Source organism: Fundulus heteroclitus, chromosome 6 (genome assembly GCF_011125445.2).
Source record: "Fundulus heteroclitus isolate FHET01 chromosome 6, MU-UCD_Fhet_4.1, whole genome shotgun sequence".
NCBI lineage: Eukaryota > Metazoa > Chordata > Actinopteri > Cyprinodontiformes > Fundulidae > Fundulus > Fundulus heteroclitus.
The window spans coordinates 4,928,419-4,945,718 of record NC_046366.1 but is presented as its reverse complement, the minus strand read 5'-3'; the positions used below and the strand labels follow the sequence as shown (position 1 = coordinate 4,945,718).

The window sequence follows — 17,300 nt, the reverse complement described above, 5'->3', positions numbered from 1 at the left end:
TACGGTTCCCCAGGAGTGAATGCTGCTTGTCGGGACTTTGAAGCAATCAATTTGTTCCCTTATATAGGACATTTTTGACCAATCTGTATAATCTGACCCAATCTGTATAATCTGATTGATTTTGACTTTGTAAAGTGCCTTGAGATGACATGTTTCATGAATTGGCGCTATATAAATAAAATTGAATTGAACTGAATTGAATTGAATTGAATTGAGGAGCTGGAAGTAGAACCACTGCTCTTCCGCATTTGAAGGAGTCAGTGGAGGTGCTTTGGGCATCTGATCCGGCAGCCTCCGATCTGTTACCCCTCCAACCTGATCTAGGATAAGTGGAAGACAGTCGATAGATGGATAAAAAAATCCCTCCATCATCGTCTGCTGTTTTTTTTCAATAGAAATGATCATAGTCTGACTTAAAGAAGGAAACGTTTAGCTTGTTTTAATGTGAGACTGTGGCGATTTGTACAATCTAAGTAAATTTCAAACTGATTACCATGTAACCATCCATCCAGGGAGAAGCTGCACAACTCAAGCAGCCAATCACATGACACCAATAGTCCGTCCTGACTGGACACCCGTGCATTGTTTGACCCCTTGATCACACTCAGCCCTTGATCACTGTATTGTGCGTGTGTGACAACGTCCTTGCAGTCAGCATTCACCTGCGAAACAGAGATCTTTAAACGTCTTCATCATTCGTTCAATTACAGCTGCAGGAGCAGAAGCCAAACACACGGTACACCCACACCTGCAGTGACACGTGCTGTACCTGTCCAGTGTGCTGAATGTTGATGGTGCTGTTGTTCATTCGCATCACCAGGGAGCTCTGTGAGTCTGTACCGAGCAGCAGCGTAAAGGACGGGTCACCGCCGACGTCCTGAGCGAGGAGCAGCGGACACGGACCAGGAAGTTCATACAGGTGACCGTCAAAAGTCACCACAAACTGATCTGCCACCAGCAGAGCTTGGTCTTTTGGAATAAAGGCAAGAGCAAGCAATAGAAAGATTGATTAAGCAAAATGGCAGCAGTGGATGTCACTAGGTAATCAATACGAACTGTGGTAAAAACAGATCACCCGCCTCCCCCTTCTAGGTTTGTTTTGCTTTTCCTTTTCTGTCCCACTGTCTCAAAGGGAACCTCAGTAAATACTAAATGCAGTTTTCGAAAGCTTTACGAACCAACGCGACCCCTTTTTCAAGATGCCAGAAAGCCTAACAGGACAGGAAACAGTGAGGCAGCAGAGTAACAATTACAACTGAACAGTGTAAAAGTCCAGGGGTTACATTAGTTAGCTACAGTCGTGAAAAAAATCAGGACACCTTATAGGACGACATGCATGTCAATCTTGGACACGTGGATACTTAAAACCAATTTTAAGGGATACAGAAAATTTCTAATATTTCAAGAAATACATCCATCTGTCCACACACACACACACACACATACATACAATTATTAAAGGATTCTACAGATTGTAATACAAATAAAAATAAAAATGTCTTTAAAAAGTATACCTGGAAACCTCCACGTTTATTCCCTGTTAAAATGGTTAAACTAACATGTCACCTGATTAGACTGTGTGTGATCCTTGATGTGGAGATATACAGCTGGGCCAAAACATTTTATTTTCTATCAATTCTAACGCGGCGCTGCAGCGACCAGGGGACCTGAAGCAGCACCTTATTTCCCTGAAGGAATGACTCACTGGCATCTAGCACCTTGTTCATACAACCAATGAAGTGTTCTGTGCCCTTCCTTCAAAGATCAACTGCAGCAAAGCCTCTGTCTAAGCAGAACAGCGACAAAGTAAATGTTGGCCAAGTCTGGAGAAAAAACTTACTCGCTGTGTAATGGATTCCAGCTTTGTAAAAAGTTGGGCAATATGTCTACAGAGATGCGTTTTATTAGAGGTGAATGGTTTCCATCATCAGATGTGTTTTGTCAACACAAAAAGCAATGTGATTTATTTTATAAATCTGTGACTCACAATCTGCCTTTTTCTACTGACCGGACAGGTTTGCCAGCACCGAGCTCCAGTCAGCTTCACTTAGGTTCTGAAAGTCTTCACATTCTGTTTCCAGACATGTGTTTCAGTAATGGGTTCAGCATGAACACACACAATAAAATTATTTTTTGAATCAATTTTCATTAAGTAAAATGTTGATGAGCACACATAGTGCTGAAAGATGTCAAGCCAAAACAACGAGAGAATCCACTATTGTATTTTAGCATTTATCTATTAAGCATGTTAACAAATTCCATGTGAAGGAATTATTGTTTTAACAGTCATATGAGGCACAATCATTGCCTTCCCCTGGGGTGAATACTTTTGCCAACTGGACAGAACTCAGCATTTAGTCTGGTCCTCTGACATCTCGCTAGGTTGGAGCATACAGAGAGAGGCAGCTCTGACCATTCTACCTCACAGTCTGTTAGATTATACAAAGTCCTGGATCCTCTCTTGCGTTCTCTTATTTTCAGACCTGGACACCATAGAAATACCAGACGATTTCTCTAGGTCAGGGGACTAAGATGACCATAGAAAAAAGTTGCTTTTGTTTCTAGTAAACCATTTCTATGTTGATTTGGGGATAGATTCTAGATCGTCATCCTGTTGAAAGACAAAGTGACGGCCCATTTTCATTTTACTGGTGAGTTCCAGTTAATTTCTTGTGGACTCTAACAATAATCCCAGGGCCTTTGGAAGAGAAACAGGTCTAGAGCATCATGGCTCCTCCAGCATACTTCTAGAGGTGTCTGTTCACTGTGGGCAGGGTGTTAAAAGAAGTGGACATCAGAGTTATACTTCAGGGAAAGCCATGGATGAAACAAGAGAGGTGTCAGGACTGTCAGGCAGGCCCGCCTTCGGTCTGTTCTGGTGATCAAAGAGCTGAGCCAAAAAGCAAAGCTCTCAATTTACCAGTCCGTTTCAACATTCCAACCCTGACCTAAGAACATGAGGTACGGATGATGAAAGAACAAGCTTCCTCTGGAGGCCGGCTGGGCTCAGCCTTAGAGACGGGGTGAGGAGCTCAAAGTAGAGCCACTGCTTCTCCACATTGAAAGGAGCCGGCTCAGGTGTGTGATGGCCACACAGTCAGTGACCCCAACACCTTTTTATTTTGAGTTTCTTTGTTTTCACTCGCTGTGGTACAACAATATAGGTCTGTGTATTTTCATTCATTTAGCAGTATTGAACTACCTTCTAATTGTGGCGCGTGCATTTAGTTAACTGTTGTATATTTAATTCTGTTAAACACCTTCTAACATTTGTATTTTCCTGTTTGCTGGTGCTCTGGGGGAGGGGGTGAAACCACGGAGGACAAATAGATGGACTCTGGCAGGCACACGCTGGCCCGGGAAGTACTGATTGGATGATACCATGCAGGGCTCCACCATGGAGGACTTTTAGTCACTCATTCTGATCTTTGCCTAGGTGCTTTTGTTTTGTTATTTGCTTATTTGGCTAACTTTATATTTAGTTATTAGTGATTTAAATTCATTCTAAGGCTAACTGTGTGTTCATTTCTTTTGTTAGTTCAATTTGTCAGTAGATGTTCCCCTTTCTCCTTCCCAAGTGTGCCAGTCTGGTCTGATCAGCCAGTATTTAAGTTGCCTTTGTTTGTTGTGTGCTGGGCCACTTGTGTGAGCAGTTAGTTTGAGGTTGTGTTAAATCAGCGTTAATTGCTTAAGTGTGTTGTTTGGGGATAATAAAACCCACAGTTTTCTGGAAAATTAGCACTGTGTCTTCAAGCTTAACAGGCACGGCCTCTCACAAGGGGGTTTGGACACCTCCCTTTACGGCAGAGGTGTCAAACTAATTTCTATATGGGGCCACTTTGGCATCATGAAGTCATTAAAAGGGCCACTTGCATGTGTAGAGACGATACTTTTCATTTCATAATTTCAATCCAGTTCACACAGTAGTATAAAAAATGCACAGTAACATAAAAGTAGCACTCTTAGTGCTACTCTTATACAGTTTATACAGTTTATCTGCAAAAACAAGTTGATATTGGGGTGAGTTACACTTACAGGAGGCACAGTTTTAGCCACTTTATACAGTATAAAAAGATATATGCCTTTTTTTTTTAGCTCTCGAGGGCCGGATAATTTACCTTGAAGTGCCAGATTTGGCCCGCGGGCCTTGAGTTTGACACATGTGCTTTACGGGTTTTATGGGCGCGTCCCACCAGGGGGAGAACCTGGGGAAGACCCACAACTGGCTGGAGGGACTATATATATCCTGTCTGGTCAGGGAATGCCTTGGGATCCCCCAGAATGAGCTGGAGGATGTTGCTGGGATAAAGGATATCTGGGTTTTAGACCTGTGGTCCCTGTAACAGGTCCAGGAGGATGGGTGAATTAGTGGATTAAGACAATGGATGGATGGATGGATGGATGGATGGATGGATGGATGGAAAGAATTTACTGAAAATTCTGATCAAATTAAAAGCAACATATACATCAAAAAAGAGCTTCACTTCCATTTAGTTTACAGCAATTGTTACGGATAGTCATTTTTAAGTTTTTTACACCTCTTTTTATAAAGATATCAATAAATATGAACAAGTATGTACATAATGATTTCAGGCAAACATAGCTGTATCATAAGGTTGATATGAACTTCTTAAACCCCAACCCTCATCTAGCTTACGTCTGAATGGGCTGTCCATGATTTTCCTCTTTAAGCGATAAAGCTCAGCAGCAGGTCTAATAGAGGCGAGGGCCTGCAGGGGCCTCAGGAGCCACTCCTCCAGCAGGATTTCCAACAGCCCGCCTTCAGCAGCCTTTGACAGGTTGAGATTTAGCAGCGGCACTGACACAGTCACTTCACATTCTCTGAAAGACACAAAAGATTTTAATCAAATCACCTCATTGGAATATGTTAGCAAAGATGATCTGCCATCATTTGAATGATGTGCATGCATGGGTGCGTGGGATAGGTATGTGCATTTGTCACCTACAGGGGCAACCTCTGTTAGAGGTGGGTGCAGGGTACAAACCCTCCAACACTCAGCTCATATTCCGTAAAGCACAGGAGCAGCAGCTCCCACGTCAATGAAGCCCAGGGAAAGAGAAAGAGCACGGGACCCCCTGACCCAGCACCATGGCCACGCCCTACCAGTGCAGGCCAAGTGTGGTCGCCCCAGCAGCCAGGCACCCACACAAGCCATGGCAAGGGCCTCAGGACCCACTGCCCTGTATGTTTTAGATGTCTCTGCTCCTCCACACCTGAATCAAATGAATGTACGACGTCTTCAGCGGCCATCAAGGGCTGCAGAGGCCTGTTAATCACACAGTTATTTACCTCAGGTGTGTGGAGGGCAGAAAAGACTTGAAACACGCAGAACAGTGGATACTTGTGACCAAGGATGAAGATCCCTGGCTTAAATAGTTAACCTTTATTATGGTTATTGAAAAAGAGCACTGATGATGTGTTGTTCTCTGCTATGGTGGAGTTTGGCAGGACATGTATGAGAGCTGTAATATAGTGGTGAGGTGTGCTGTAGGTTTTACAGAGGAGTTCAAAGTGGAAGTGAATCTGCAGCAAGCATCAGCTCTGAGCCCCCTGTGGTTTATGTGGTGAAGGACAAGTTGACAGATGAAGTTAGCCAGGAATCTCCATGGACTATGATGTTTACAGATGACATTATCTGTGGCGAGAGCAGGGAATAGGTAGAGGAAAATCTAGAGAGATAGAGGTTTGCCCTGGAAAGGAGAGGAAAGAAGGTTTGCTGTAGCAAGACAGAATACGGGTGTGTGAATAAGAGGGACCCTAGAGGAGCTGTGAGGTTACAGGTAGCAGAGATAAAGAAGGTGGATGATGTTAGGTATGTAGGATCAACAGTTCAGTAAGTGTGAAAAAGAGGTGAAGAAATGCTTCCAAGCTGGTTGGAGAAAAGTATCCGGTGTGTTGTGTGATCAAAAAAACCTATCAGCGAGAATGAAAGGAAAGGTCTGCAAGACGGCGGTGAGACCAGTGATGTTGTCTGGTTTAGAGACAGTGGCGCTGAGGAAGAGACAGGAGGCAGAGCTAAATTTCACACAAACACACAGCTAAAGAGGAGTTCCCTGACTGCATTTGTTTAGACCTGCTTTGAGCCAAAAACAAGGTCCTCAAATCCTTAAACACAGAAATGGAAATTAAATTAGTCGAGGTCAGCCAGCCCTCTGATAAAATGAAGAATGTATCCCACATCTTACCTGGTCGTGTCATTTAATGAAATCAGGAGCTAAGAGAGCTTTAGAGAAGGCTTCAGTTATGCATTACCTGGGGGTGAATCTGTACAGAGAAGCCAGCCGCTTCCTGACGCCAGACAGAGCCATGGCCAGCCTGCTCTCAGCCCAGTGGTAGCTTTGCTGGCCTGCCTGAATGAAAGAGCGGATGAATAATCAATACACGTTTTTATTGAATAATTGTCTTTATTCTTTTCTTATGCTGTAAATGTGTTCTTTGCTGCTGGTGCCCCGGAGTTTCCCCACTGTAGGACAATAAAGGATTTTACTATTCTATTTTTAAAAAAATCTATTAAACTAAAATACCTTGTAAAAGCATTCACACCCCTTTGTCACTTTAAAAGCACCATTGCAGGGAGGCCAGGTTGTTTTAAAGAGTCGGCTTTAACCATTGTCCCTCTCTGCTTCTATTGCTGCCTCATTCAGCAGTTAATGTGTGGCAAAGGAATATTTTACTGTTTTATTTTTCAGATTTTCTTAGCAATGAAAATTCACAGTTCACTCAGCTGTGCAGTCTCCATTGTCATTAACGTCACTTCTTCTTCAGGTTCCTCTGGTATACCTGGCCTGTACCACTATTCTTGATATCCTGATTGGCTTCATGGTGACACAAAATGAGACCCCATCAAACGTTGCACTATTTTACCTGATAGACTCAGCCTAGCGCATAATTGTAAAATGGACAGAAAAGAAACAATGTTCTTAATGTTTAACAAATAAAAATCTAAAAACTGTGGTGTGCGTTTGCATTCGGCTCGCTGAGTCAGTACCTTGTAGAACCACCTTTATGGTTACGCCTTATGGGATGTGTCTCATTCAGCTTTGGACAGCTACAGTGTGAATAGCTCAAGCTCAATCGTTATGGATGGAGATCTCTGAGAACATACATTTTCAAGCCTTGCTGCAGATTTTGAGTTAGATTTGGGTCTGGACTTTGACCGGGCAGTTCTAACCCATGAATGTACTTTGACTTAAAGCCGTGATTCAGTTTTGAGGGTCCTATCGAGACTACTGGTGCAACAGAACAAGACACCGTTGTTCCTGCTTCACTGCAATAACTTTACATCACAGTTCATCTTACACGGAATTAGTTGACTTAGTTGGCATCTATCGTCTATAGAGTTGATACTGCAGGAACAGTATCAATGAAGGGAACCCAAGTACAGGTACCACAGTTCTGTACTTGTACTTCTACCTGTTGGTCTATCAAATAAAGTCCCATCAAAACACACTGCAGATCTGGTTGTAACGTCACAAACTGTGAATGAAATTAAGAGGTATGAATACTTCTGCAATGTACTCTAGTTTGTTTTGTCTCATCGTATTTATTTGATTAGCCAGTTTACATCCATTCCTACTTCCCAGGCCTGCAATGTGGAAAGCCCTCACACGCGCTGAACTTTAGGAGGTAGAAATAACATCCGCCACAGTATCTTGGTTTCAATGCAAACAGACAAACTGATGCTGAATTTAAACGACTTAGAAAAGCCAAGAGATTGTGGTTTCCTCACCACATCCAGGGCGGCTCTGAGGACTTTGACTCCTGCTAGTGACAGGGAACTCAGATGGGGGTTCTCCAGCTCCGCAGGTAGGACGCCCGCCAGCCTGTCAGTCCACATCACAACAGCCTCCCTCCATGCTGCCTCCAGCCTCAGGCCCCTCACGTCCTGGTACACGCCCGCCAGAGTAGCCAGAGGCCCTAGACAGGGAAGATCAGAATACTAGACTGGTGCTTTTCTATAATTAAAAGGAGTTGGTTTCTTGGAGAAATCAGACTTTTGGCACTCACTCCTGAGCTCCTGCTGTCCCTGCAGCGAGGCTTGTTGGATCTGACTCAGAAAGTCAGGCAGGCTGCTGGTCAGTGTGCGACGGAGCGAGCTCCTGAGCCACAGGGACAACAAACCTCCGTTTCCCCGGCCAAGCAGGGCCTCAGCCTGCTGAGAAACAAGCAGAGGAACAGAGCTCCTCTCCCGCAGCAGCCGACCGTCTGCAGACTGAAGGAGAGGAAGCATGGCAATAAAAGCTACATTTGACTAATACCGTCAAAGGTGCAGCCGGACATTACTGGGTAAGCATCGAGGCACAGCAGACCTGCTCTGTGGTTTCTATAAGAAGACGCTGAACCGCCTTTATCCTCTCCATGAGCTCCTTCTGGATCTGAGAGCTCAGAGCGTGAAATTGCTCCTGTGAAACGATGGAGAGGTACACAGAGTGAAGCTGCATCGTGAACGGAAAGCAGGGAATGTCTGATGCAGTTAGGGTTACCTCTGCTGCAGTTAACCTCTCCACACTGCCACTCGCTGTCATTGTCAGCTTCTGATTGGCTAGTTCTAGCGATAAACTCCCCAAAGTCTCAGGCTCTCTGCATCCATCTCTGACCCTCTGCACGTCCGTCCTCAAGCTGTGATTGATTCCTGCACAAACCGCAGCGCTGAGATTCTCACAGAGGCCCGACCCTGCACAGCAACACACAGAAAGCGTCGTAGTGTCATTACATTCTTTACCCTTTTGGCTTTTCCGGATTTAGTTTGGGTTTATCCCTTATTTACCATTCATGTAACCTGCAGCGGTCCGCAGACAGCGTCCCTCCATCGTCCCATTGAGCCAAAGCCTCTGTCTGTGGTCCAGAGTGGCCTGAACCTGGAGACCCGAGCTATGGGGCCGAGACAGGGCGCTGCACCCCAGCTCCAAGCTCCAATTACCCACCATCGCCTGGAAACAATTATCATTAGAACAGGAAAACAAAGAACGGAGAGATTTTCTTTAACTCCAGTAAGGTTCATATACAGAGCCATGAAAAAGTTTTCTTTCTGGTTTGGATTTTTACAAATTTGACAGTCTTTGACGGTGTGAAAATAGCTCATGGCAGTCTAAATTTTAACAACATTTTCACAGCAAACATGTGTTTTGGATTGTTAGACAAATGTAAACTATTATTTTAAGGTAAATACCTTTCAGTAAATACCAAATGTATTTTATAGAAAAGTGTGTCGAAAGGAAAAAAAGCAATCCAAACCAACCTGACCTGGTGGCCATGTCTGCAGGTGTGCCAGATTGCTCTTAACCTTTCCACAGCTTTCTGTTTAAGTCTTCATGATGATGTTTGTTTCCTAACATGTTCTAGAGAACCTCTGAGGCCTTCGCAGAACAGCTAGATCTAGACTGAGTTTGGATTATCCAGAGGGGGACTGCATTTCCTGATTACAGGCCTTCTGAAGTTAGGGAGTTGCACTGGAATTTATTTAGGGGTATCAAAGCAGAGAGGGCTGAAAACAAATAGACACCTTGTTGGGGTTTTTTTTGGCCCATGGATAATAAGCCTTTCATTTCACAATGCTTTGCCACTTTCTGTAAACTCCAAAAGGCAACACATTCAAGTTTTTGGCTGTAACATGATGAAATGTGGAAAAGTTCAAGGGAGGACGGAAAGCTGAATATGTGGGGATTTGTTGAATATTCACGGCCATCTTTACCTCGGTGTGCAGAGAGATGTTGGTTCCCTGGGCAGCCGAGGAGTTGGTGAGGGCGAGCGTGAAGCTGGACTGGTGCGGCTGACCCGTCACTGACAGGCGGGACTGAGTGTAGAACAGCTCGTCTCCAGACTTCACTCTGTGAGACCCGGACCAGCACAGACTCTGGCAGATACAGACACAGTGCATGTGGAAACCTTTGGATACTGTTGGATCATACTTGGTCACCAGACGGCTTTGCTACTTGCTCACATAGAAATCCAGATTCTAGTCTCTACTACTAAGGCTGAGCGGACTCACGGGCCGGTCAGGACAAACACCGAGCTCCACTCGATGCTCCAGACGGTCCCTGAGGTTGGTTTGGACTTTAGCCAGGAGCATGTGAGAGTGACAGGGCGCCGGGGACACTCTGTCCAAATCAACATACAACTGAAGGCCGTGCAATCCCTGAGCACTTTTCTGGAAGAAAACAAAGAAATAAAGCATCAGCCGGTAAATGTGCAGCTTTAAAGGTCTCCCCACTAAAGGTAATAAATACCTGGTACGTCACGCCTTGTCTGAAGCTCTTGTTGTGCCATGTGACGTCCGCAGTCTGTGAATACATGTTTCCCCCGTAACCCATTGACACGCAGCCCCTTCCAGAAGACACCGCCGTCTGCAACAACAGCCACGCACATGATGGGACACAAAAAGGTACGCCCCCCCACGCTTTCAAACCTTTAAAGATGCAGAGGATCCGCCGACCCGCTGAGCTGAAAGCGCCACACACGCCCTGCCGACGTTGGAGCTCAGTTTGTTCAGGCTGAGAGAGACGTTGACCGGAACCGCGCCATCCCAGGACAGATGGGTCTGCGTAACACACATACACTCACTGCCTGGGTGCTTTTCTCACAGAAACTTCAGTTTAAAGTATAAGTGGGTGGAACTTAGTTGAGCAACAATCAGTAACGTGTTCTCAGGGTAAGATGAGAGTGTGGAGATGCTAGCGTACCCGGTGCCTGCTGCTCCTCTTCCTCTGTGAGCTGTGGGACAGTAGATGCAGGGAGAGCTGGCTCAGCGCCGAGGAGAAAGGATGTTTTAGCTCCAGCTTGGTCTCGTTTGTCTCCTCAGAGCGACTCCATGAACTGAGAGCTCGGACCTGCCGGACACAGACGAGTAAAAACTGGACTCTGGATTCTTTGTGCTGCTTTGTTAGAACCTGAAAATGTAATTAAAACAATTCCCCATTCCAGCACCTGGTGCTGTTTTACAATGTTTCAGAGTTACAGTGCCTTGCAGTTTTCAGGCCCCTTTTGCTACATTTGCTTTCCTCTGTAAGCTTTATTTTCTTATGTTCTGTTCATGTACAACACTTTGAATTGTCTTGTTACTGAAACATGCTGTACGAATAAACTTGCCTTGCCTTTTGTCCCATTAAACATTATTGCCATTTTAAGTGATAGACAAAACATTTGCAAAACTGTGACTTCGAAAGAAAATAATACAAAGTTTCTCTCTGCTAAAGAAATGCATCCCCACAGCATGATGCTGCCACCACCCTCCTTTTCTTTTTTTTTAAAAACTAAGTAGAGCAAACAGCTTTCGCCATAGTGCTCCGCTTGATTTGTGCGTGTAAATAGCTTTATTGTGATTCCGGCAGGGAAAATTTCAAATTATATGGACACTACAATGGGAAAGTAGGAGAGTAAAGGAAGAACAAGAAGAGAAAAAAAAGAAAAAAAGAAAGAGAAGAGGTGAAAGAAAGAAGAGATAAAAGGGAGAGAATGATAAAACGTTCTCTGTCTGCTCCATCACCTGGAAAGAGACGCAAAAAGAACAGCACAACCAACAGACATAAAGCAACAGATACACTCGTGTAACACCTTGATACCATTGCTAAATCATATGTATTATTATTTAAGCTGTAATGTGATACCTAAAAAAGAAAGTGAAAGAAAATAAATAAATAAATTATAGGCTTTCTGTATATAAGTGAACATTTAATAACTGGGACCCAGCACCTGTGGGAGTTTGTGAGAGAGCACTAGTTTAGGTGAAAATTATCCAGAAGGAAATAGCTCGATAGTGGTTGTGGAGAACCAAAACCACCCTCCTTTTCTATGAGCTAGTGTGTTCAGACGGATTTGCAGTGGAGTGCTAGTTCCTCTCAGCTTTCCTATGCCTGGTGAAAAATAATAATCCCCCAAAGCATGACGCTTGCACCGCCGTGTTCAAGGGTTTTACCATTCAGAGTGATGTGCAGTGTTAGTTTTCTGCCACACATTGCATTTTGAAAAGCTCGTGGGAAACTGATAGCAGGACTCCTTTTGATTTTCATTTTCCACTTCCATAAATGGCAGATTTGTGGTGGGGATGACTAATTCTTATTTTATCAACAGATTTCCCCACATGAGCTGTGGATCTCTGCAACTCCTCCAGAGTTGCCATGGTCCTCTTAGCTGCTTCTCTAAGGAATTCTTTCCTAACCCGGCCTGTTAGTTTAGCGGCTAGGCCATGCTTTGCTATGTTTGCAGCTGCACCGTGCAGCGCTCTGTGAGATGACCAGACTCAACATATCAGACTCAACATATCATTTTGTAACCCAGCTCTGCTTTGATTCTGTGTTCCCTGGTCTTAATGATGCTCATGGTTCCCATTTGAGTAGCACATTTGAAAGCCGTGTATAATTTTCCTTCCACTTCACATTTATGTGCCACTTTGTGTCAAATAATCCCATTAAATCCCAACATGTCTGAAGCTCTTGGTCAGTAGTTGAGAAAGTGTCAAGAAGTTTGCGTGGTACAAATAAAAGTGTTTTATGTTATCATCCATTTTTCTTCATGTTCTTTTATTCTAGGCCCACCTGATAGTAGGCAGAGTGAAAAGCGCACACTGACAGAAAGAACAGCATTTGGTTCAAAAGAGTGCTTTCTTATCACCAGGGTTGTGACACTCTTCGCTCCCTCTCACCTGCTGCGCTTGTCCTTGTCTCCTCCAGCCCAGGGAAACGCTGTCTAGTCGGCCATGTGAGGAACTCTCATGCACCACCTCCAGACTGCTCAAATGGGGGATGCTGCTGATCTGAACTGGTGGCAAGAAGACAAAAACAGATTATAACAACCTGTAGCCAGCCAGTTTATACAAGTAGAAAAAAAAACACATGTTTTCTGTGTTTTTTGATTTAATCCAGTTAGCTTCTAATATCTTTAGCTTTGTATGTTGTAGGCCCAGAGGATCTTTAGGATGATGGGCTATGACCAGGAGATGGCTGCCATAACAGAAAGCTATGCCTTGGCATGTGCTACCCATTAAATTTTCTTTGCTGTTTCAGAAGTAACACCCATCTGCTAGAGAACATGCATTCATACCAACCTTGGGGACATTTTTTATTTCAATTGCCAAAAGAGCAAATTGACCCAAAGTACATGACAAAAGCAGCGGCAGCATGTTAAAAGGGGGTTGACAAAATTTTAAAAAATCGGCAGCAGGGAAGTGACCGTTTTATGGTCAAGTAGAGTTTACTGTTGTGTTGTAATACCTGACCCGTTTTACCCAGAACTTTTATTACGAGCCACCACTAAACAGAAGCCCTAGTATCTCTGTGTTATCCTTTTAAGTTTTCAGCATTTGTCTTTTGTGCTCATGCTGGATTTGGAGATGTGACAAATGTAGGAAAAGTGAGTTTAAGGTAAATATGGAGACCATTGTCTACAATCAGTTATGCTAACCACGTTAATCACCTACTGAAGAAGCTAAAGAGGGTTTAACCTACATCCCAAAATTATGTAAGGCACTATTAGCCATTGGCATTCACATGCAAACAGCAATGACTAAGTGATATACAGTGGTCTGGGTGAATACTCGATTCTGATTGGCTGCAGGGTGCCCGTTAAAAAGTGTTATAGGACACCTACAAAAATGTTCCAGTCTGACTGCTCTAAATGATCGCGCTTCGCGTCGGATGGTTTACGCCTCAGCGTCGTCCATTAATTTCTAAAATGGACACCACCTCGGGTATTATCCCTTACATATGCAGGTTGTATTACTGGAGGAGGGAGCTGAGGAGCAGAGAGGAAAAAAGCCCAAGTAGGCACCAGAGAAGAAACAGAGATGGGCTCCATTTGAGATACAGATGCAGTTCTCCTCAGACCAAACATCCGACATGACCATGAATGTTGCTTTCACTGAACCAAGAACCATTCAGGGTGAAATCGTTACACCACAGACAAGTAAATCCCTTCTGGAAAAAGTTCTTATCGTCACACAAGAGACAGAGTGAGCCATTTGGTCACAACGACACCAAGAACGTCTGTAGGGGTTAAACCGAGGCTTTCAGACCTAAGAATCAACTGCCAGGCAAGGTGGTGGTAGCAACATCCTGAAATATCAAGGCAGAGTAATACCTGGTCCTGCTGCAGATTTGAGCCTGTGTGTACATTTTAAACCTGTTTGGATTAGAATGAAAGGTTGCAGTGGAATAAAACTTGTGCACCCAGTTTTTGTTTTAAAATTTCTTTGATATTGCATCCCACCCTTACAGAGTCTAAAAATGAACTAAATTAAGGCTCATAATGAATAAAAGTAAACTTATGACTGTAGATCTGGGGAAATATACTCTACAGCCTGTGTAGCACTTAAAGTGTCCTCCATCATGGGCTCCACAATTATTCCTTTTTCAATGTTTAAAGATCATTTCTTTTACTCAAGGTTTTTAAAATGTTTACACCAAAGTGAGTGATGAGGAGCGAAGAGCTTTGGTCACACAGATAACCGGATGGAAGACACTTTTAAACCAGGCTTGGGACACCTTGTCATCTTATTGAGCCTTAAGGGGGTAAAGTCTCTCAGCTGGTCCATGGTCCAAGACCATGAAAAGCAAAATCCTGTGATATGCTAAGCATCCTGAAAACACCATTACCCGAGTAAAGCATACAAAGATGGCTAGTTTCAGACAAGCGTTTTCTAGGATAAGCAACAAGACATTAAACAGAAGAGAGGAAAATATGGATGGACAAAAACACAAAGCAGTCCTTTGGGAGTACACAGGATGTTAGAGAACTTCACCTTCATTTCTTCTAAAGAACAATTTGAAGCATTACTGCCAAAAAAAGAACAAGAGCAACTTTAAAAAAAAAAAACACCCAGATTCAGCCAGAATGGCGATCTGAGCACCGCGGAGCATCTCTGCAGAGATGTGGATGTGTGTGCTGATGCTCCCCACCCAAACTGGTTGGAATTAAGCAATCCAGGAAATGGTGGAAACCTCCAGAGGAGAGGTGAGCCAAAAACAAGACAATCATTTCCAGGAAGGCTTACACAAGTCTTTTCTGCCAACGGAGTTTGACCCAAGTGCAATAAAAGGCATCTGAATACCTACGTTAATAAATTAGTCTGTCCTATCTGTTTTTGTTATTTTGAGGAGCATGAAATGAATCCATACCAAGAATGGTCTGAAATCTCTCTTTATGCAGCGATTTAGAGGCACACGGTAACAATGGAATAGCTGCAGACATCCACAGCTCAGATGGAAGGATCTGTTAACAAGACATTAGTGGCCTTTATCAAAGAGTGTCAACACATTGTCACAAGAAAGTCACAAGACATTTTGTGAAAAAGTTATATATATTTGGTCTCTCATTTCCGAAAGTGAAACTATTATATATTATACAGATCCACACACAGAGTGAAATATTTCAAACCTTTATTTCTTGTAATTTTGGTGATTATGGCTTACAGATAATGAAACCCCAAAATCCAATGTCTCAGAAAATTAGACTATTATGAAAAAGTTAAGTACTGGAAACCCATGTTAACTCTAATTAACTCAAAATAGGTGCAAATGTTTCCTCCGCCTTTAAATGTTCTCCAAGTCTGAATCAGCAGGTAATGTAATCATGGGGAAGACTGCAGACTGGAAAGATGTCCAGAAGACAATCATTGACTCCCTCCAGCAGAGTAATCACAGGGTGTTGTATCCAAGCAGAGTCATAGAAAGTTGAGTGGAAGGAAAATGCGTAGGAAAAGGTGGACAAACAACAAAGGTACTGCCACCTAGAGAGGATTGTCAAACAATACTAATCCAAGATTTTGGTAAAGCTTCACGAGGACTGGACTGAGGCTGGACCGAATGTATCAAGAACCACTACGCACAGACGAAAACTAGACATGGGCTACAAATGTTGCATTCCTTGTGTCAAACCTGACACAACGAATGCAACATTTGTAGTCCATGTCCTGAACAAGAGACATTATCAAAAGGATTTTACTAAGGAGAAAAAGAACTGAACTGTTGCTCAACAGATCAGAATCAATGTTGCTTGAAGTCCAGCTCCTTTTTCCCCTGCATTTAACCTGACATGGTTCTGCTGTCTACAAAGCTCTCTATCAACCATCTATAGCCTAATCTGTGATGAGACTGACTATGGCAGAGTCATCAGAGAACCTCTGCAGGTGGAAACCTGGGGAGGTGATGGAGAAGTCTGCAGTGTAGAGGGTGAACAGAAACGGAGCCAGCACAGTTCCCTGTGGTGGTCCCATGCTGCAGATCAGCCTGGCAGAGACACAGCTCAGTGTCCTCACATACTGCAGTGAAACTGTGAGGTAATCCAGTATCCACTGGAACAGGTGGTGGTCCACCCCCGATCGCTCCAGCGATCCAACCAGCTCCTGTTTGGATCGCACTGGAGAAATCAAAGAACATGATTCTCAAAGTTCTTCCAGGATTCTCCAGGTGGACCAGATCTCGGTGCAGCAGAATGATGATGGCATCATCCACCCTGCTGCAGAGGATCCAGTGAAGACCTCATCAGGGGGTGAAGATGGTTGAGGACCAGCCTATCGAGGGTCTTCCTCGGGTGCGGTGTTAGTGCTGTAGCTGTTGAGGCCTTTGGGGTGTGAGATCTTGTTCATTGGTACCACACAGGAGGTTTTCCACAGCTGTGGTTCTATCCTCTGCTTCAGGCTGATGTTAAAGATGTGCCCCATGATGCCACACAGCTCTCAGCTGATGCCATCCAGACCTGCAGCCTTCCTCACTTTGATCTTCTGCAGAATGTTCCTCACTTGGAGTGTTGAGAAGGACAGGCTTTTCCAGACATCACTGACGTTGTTGTCCTGCACTGCGACTCCATTTTCTGCCTGTAGTTGTCTTTTCCTTCTCTGATCTTCTCAGTCTTTTCTGCACATCTCTCAGCTCTTCTTTACTTCCACACCTTGAAAGCCCCTTCTCTTCTCGCTCAGCAAATATTTGATCTGTGGGTTTATCCGGGGCTTGCTGTTGGAGAAGGGCCTCGCCTTCATGAGAGGTACAGTGGAGTCCAAACAGTAGAAGATGTAATCTGTCATGCATTCTGTGATCTTGTCAATGTCCTCCTCATTAGGATCACACAGCTCATCCCACACGGTGGAGCTGAAGCAGTCTGTCAGGGATTCTTCTGCCTCCTCTGACCATCTCCTCACTGTGCGAGCTACAACTGGTTCCCTGTGCACCAGTGACTTATAAACAGGTTGGAGGTATGCTACATTATGGTCAGATGGGGGCTCTACGCCTCTTTGTAATTAACATACAGTTAGTCCAGAATTCTCCTCTCTAGTTTTGCAGGTAACATCTTT

At 44.0% G+C, this 17,300-nt stretch overlaps 1 protein-coding gene across 1 annotated transcript in view; it reads right to left on the bottom strand.

Annotated features, from left to right (window-relative positions):
• The window catches only part of LOC105925175, a 66,177-nt gene that overhangs the window by 2,351 nt on the left and 46,526 nt on the right, over positions 1 to 17,300 (bottom strand). The window contains exons 56-70 of the mRNA XM_036137904.1: positions 12,660 to 12,775; positions 10,702 to 10,848; positions 10,428 to 10,559; positions 10,249 to 10,365; positions 10,011 to 10,169; positions 9,714 to 9,875; positions 8,790 to 8,952; positions 8,506 to 8,696; positions 8,332 to 8,424; positions 8,030 to 8,234; positions 7,752 to 7,939; positions 6,275 to 6,372; positions 4,658 to 4,842; positions 770 to 969; positions 494 to 662 (exon numbers count right to left, since the gene is read on the bottom strand). Of these exons, the coding sequence (XP_035993797.1) occupies positions 494 to 662; positions 770 to 969; positions 4,658 to 4,842; positions 6,275 to 6,372; positions 7,752 to 7,939; positions 8,030 to 8,234; positions 8,332 to 8,424; positions 8,506 to 8,696; positions 8,790 to 8,952; positions 9,714 to 9,875; positions 10,011 to 10,169; positions 10,249 to 10,365; positions 10,428 to 10,559; positions 10,702 to 10,848; positions 12,660 to 12,775 (2,325 nt within the window). The remainder of the gene's footprint in view (positions 1 to 493; positions 663 to 769; positions 970 to 4,657; positions 4,843 to 6,274; positions 6,373 to 7,751; positions 7,940 to 8,029; positions 8,235 to 8,331; positions 8,425 to 8,505; positions 8,697 to 8,789; positions 8,953 to 9,713; positions 9,876 to 10,010; positions 10,170 to 10,248; positions 10,366 to 10,427; positions 10,560 to 10,701; positions 10,849 to 12,659; positions 12,776 to 17,300) is intronic.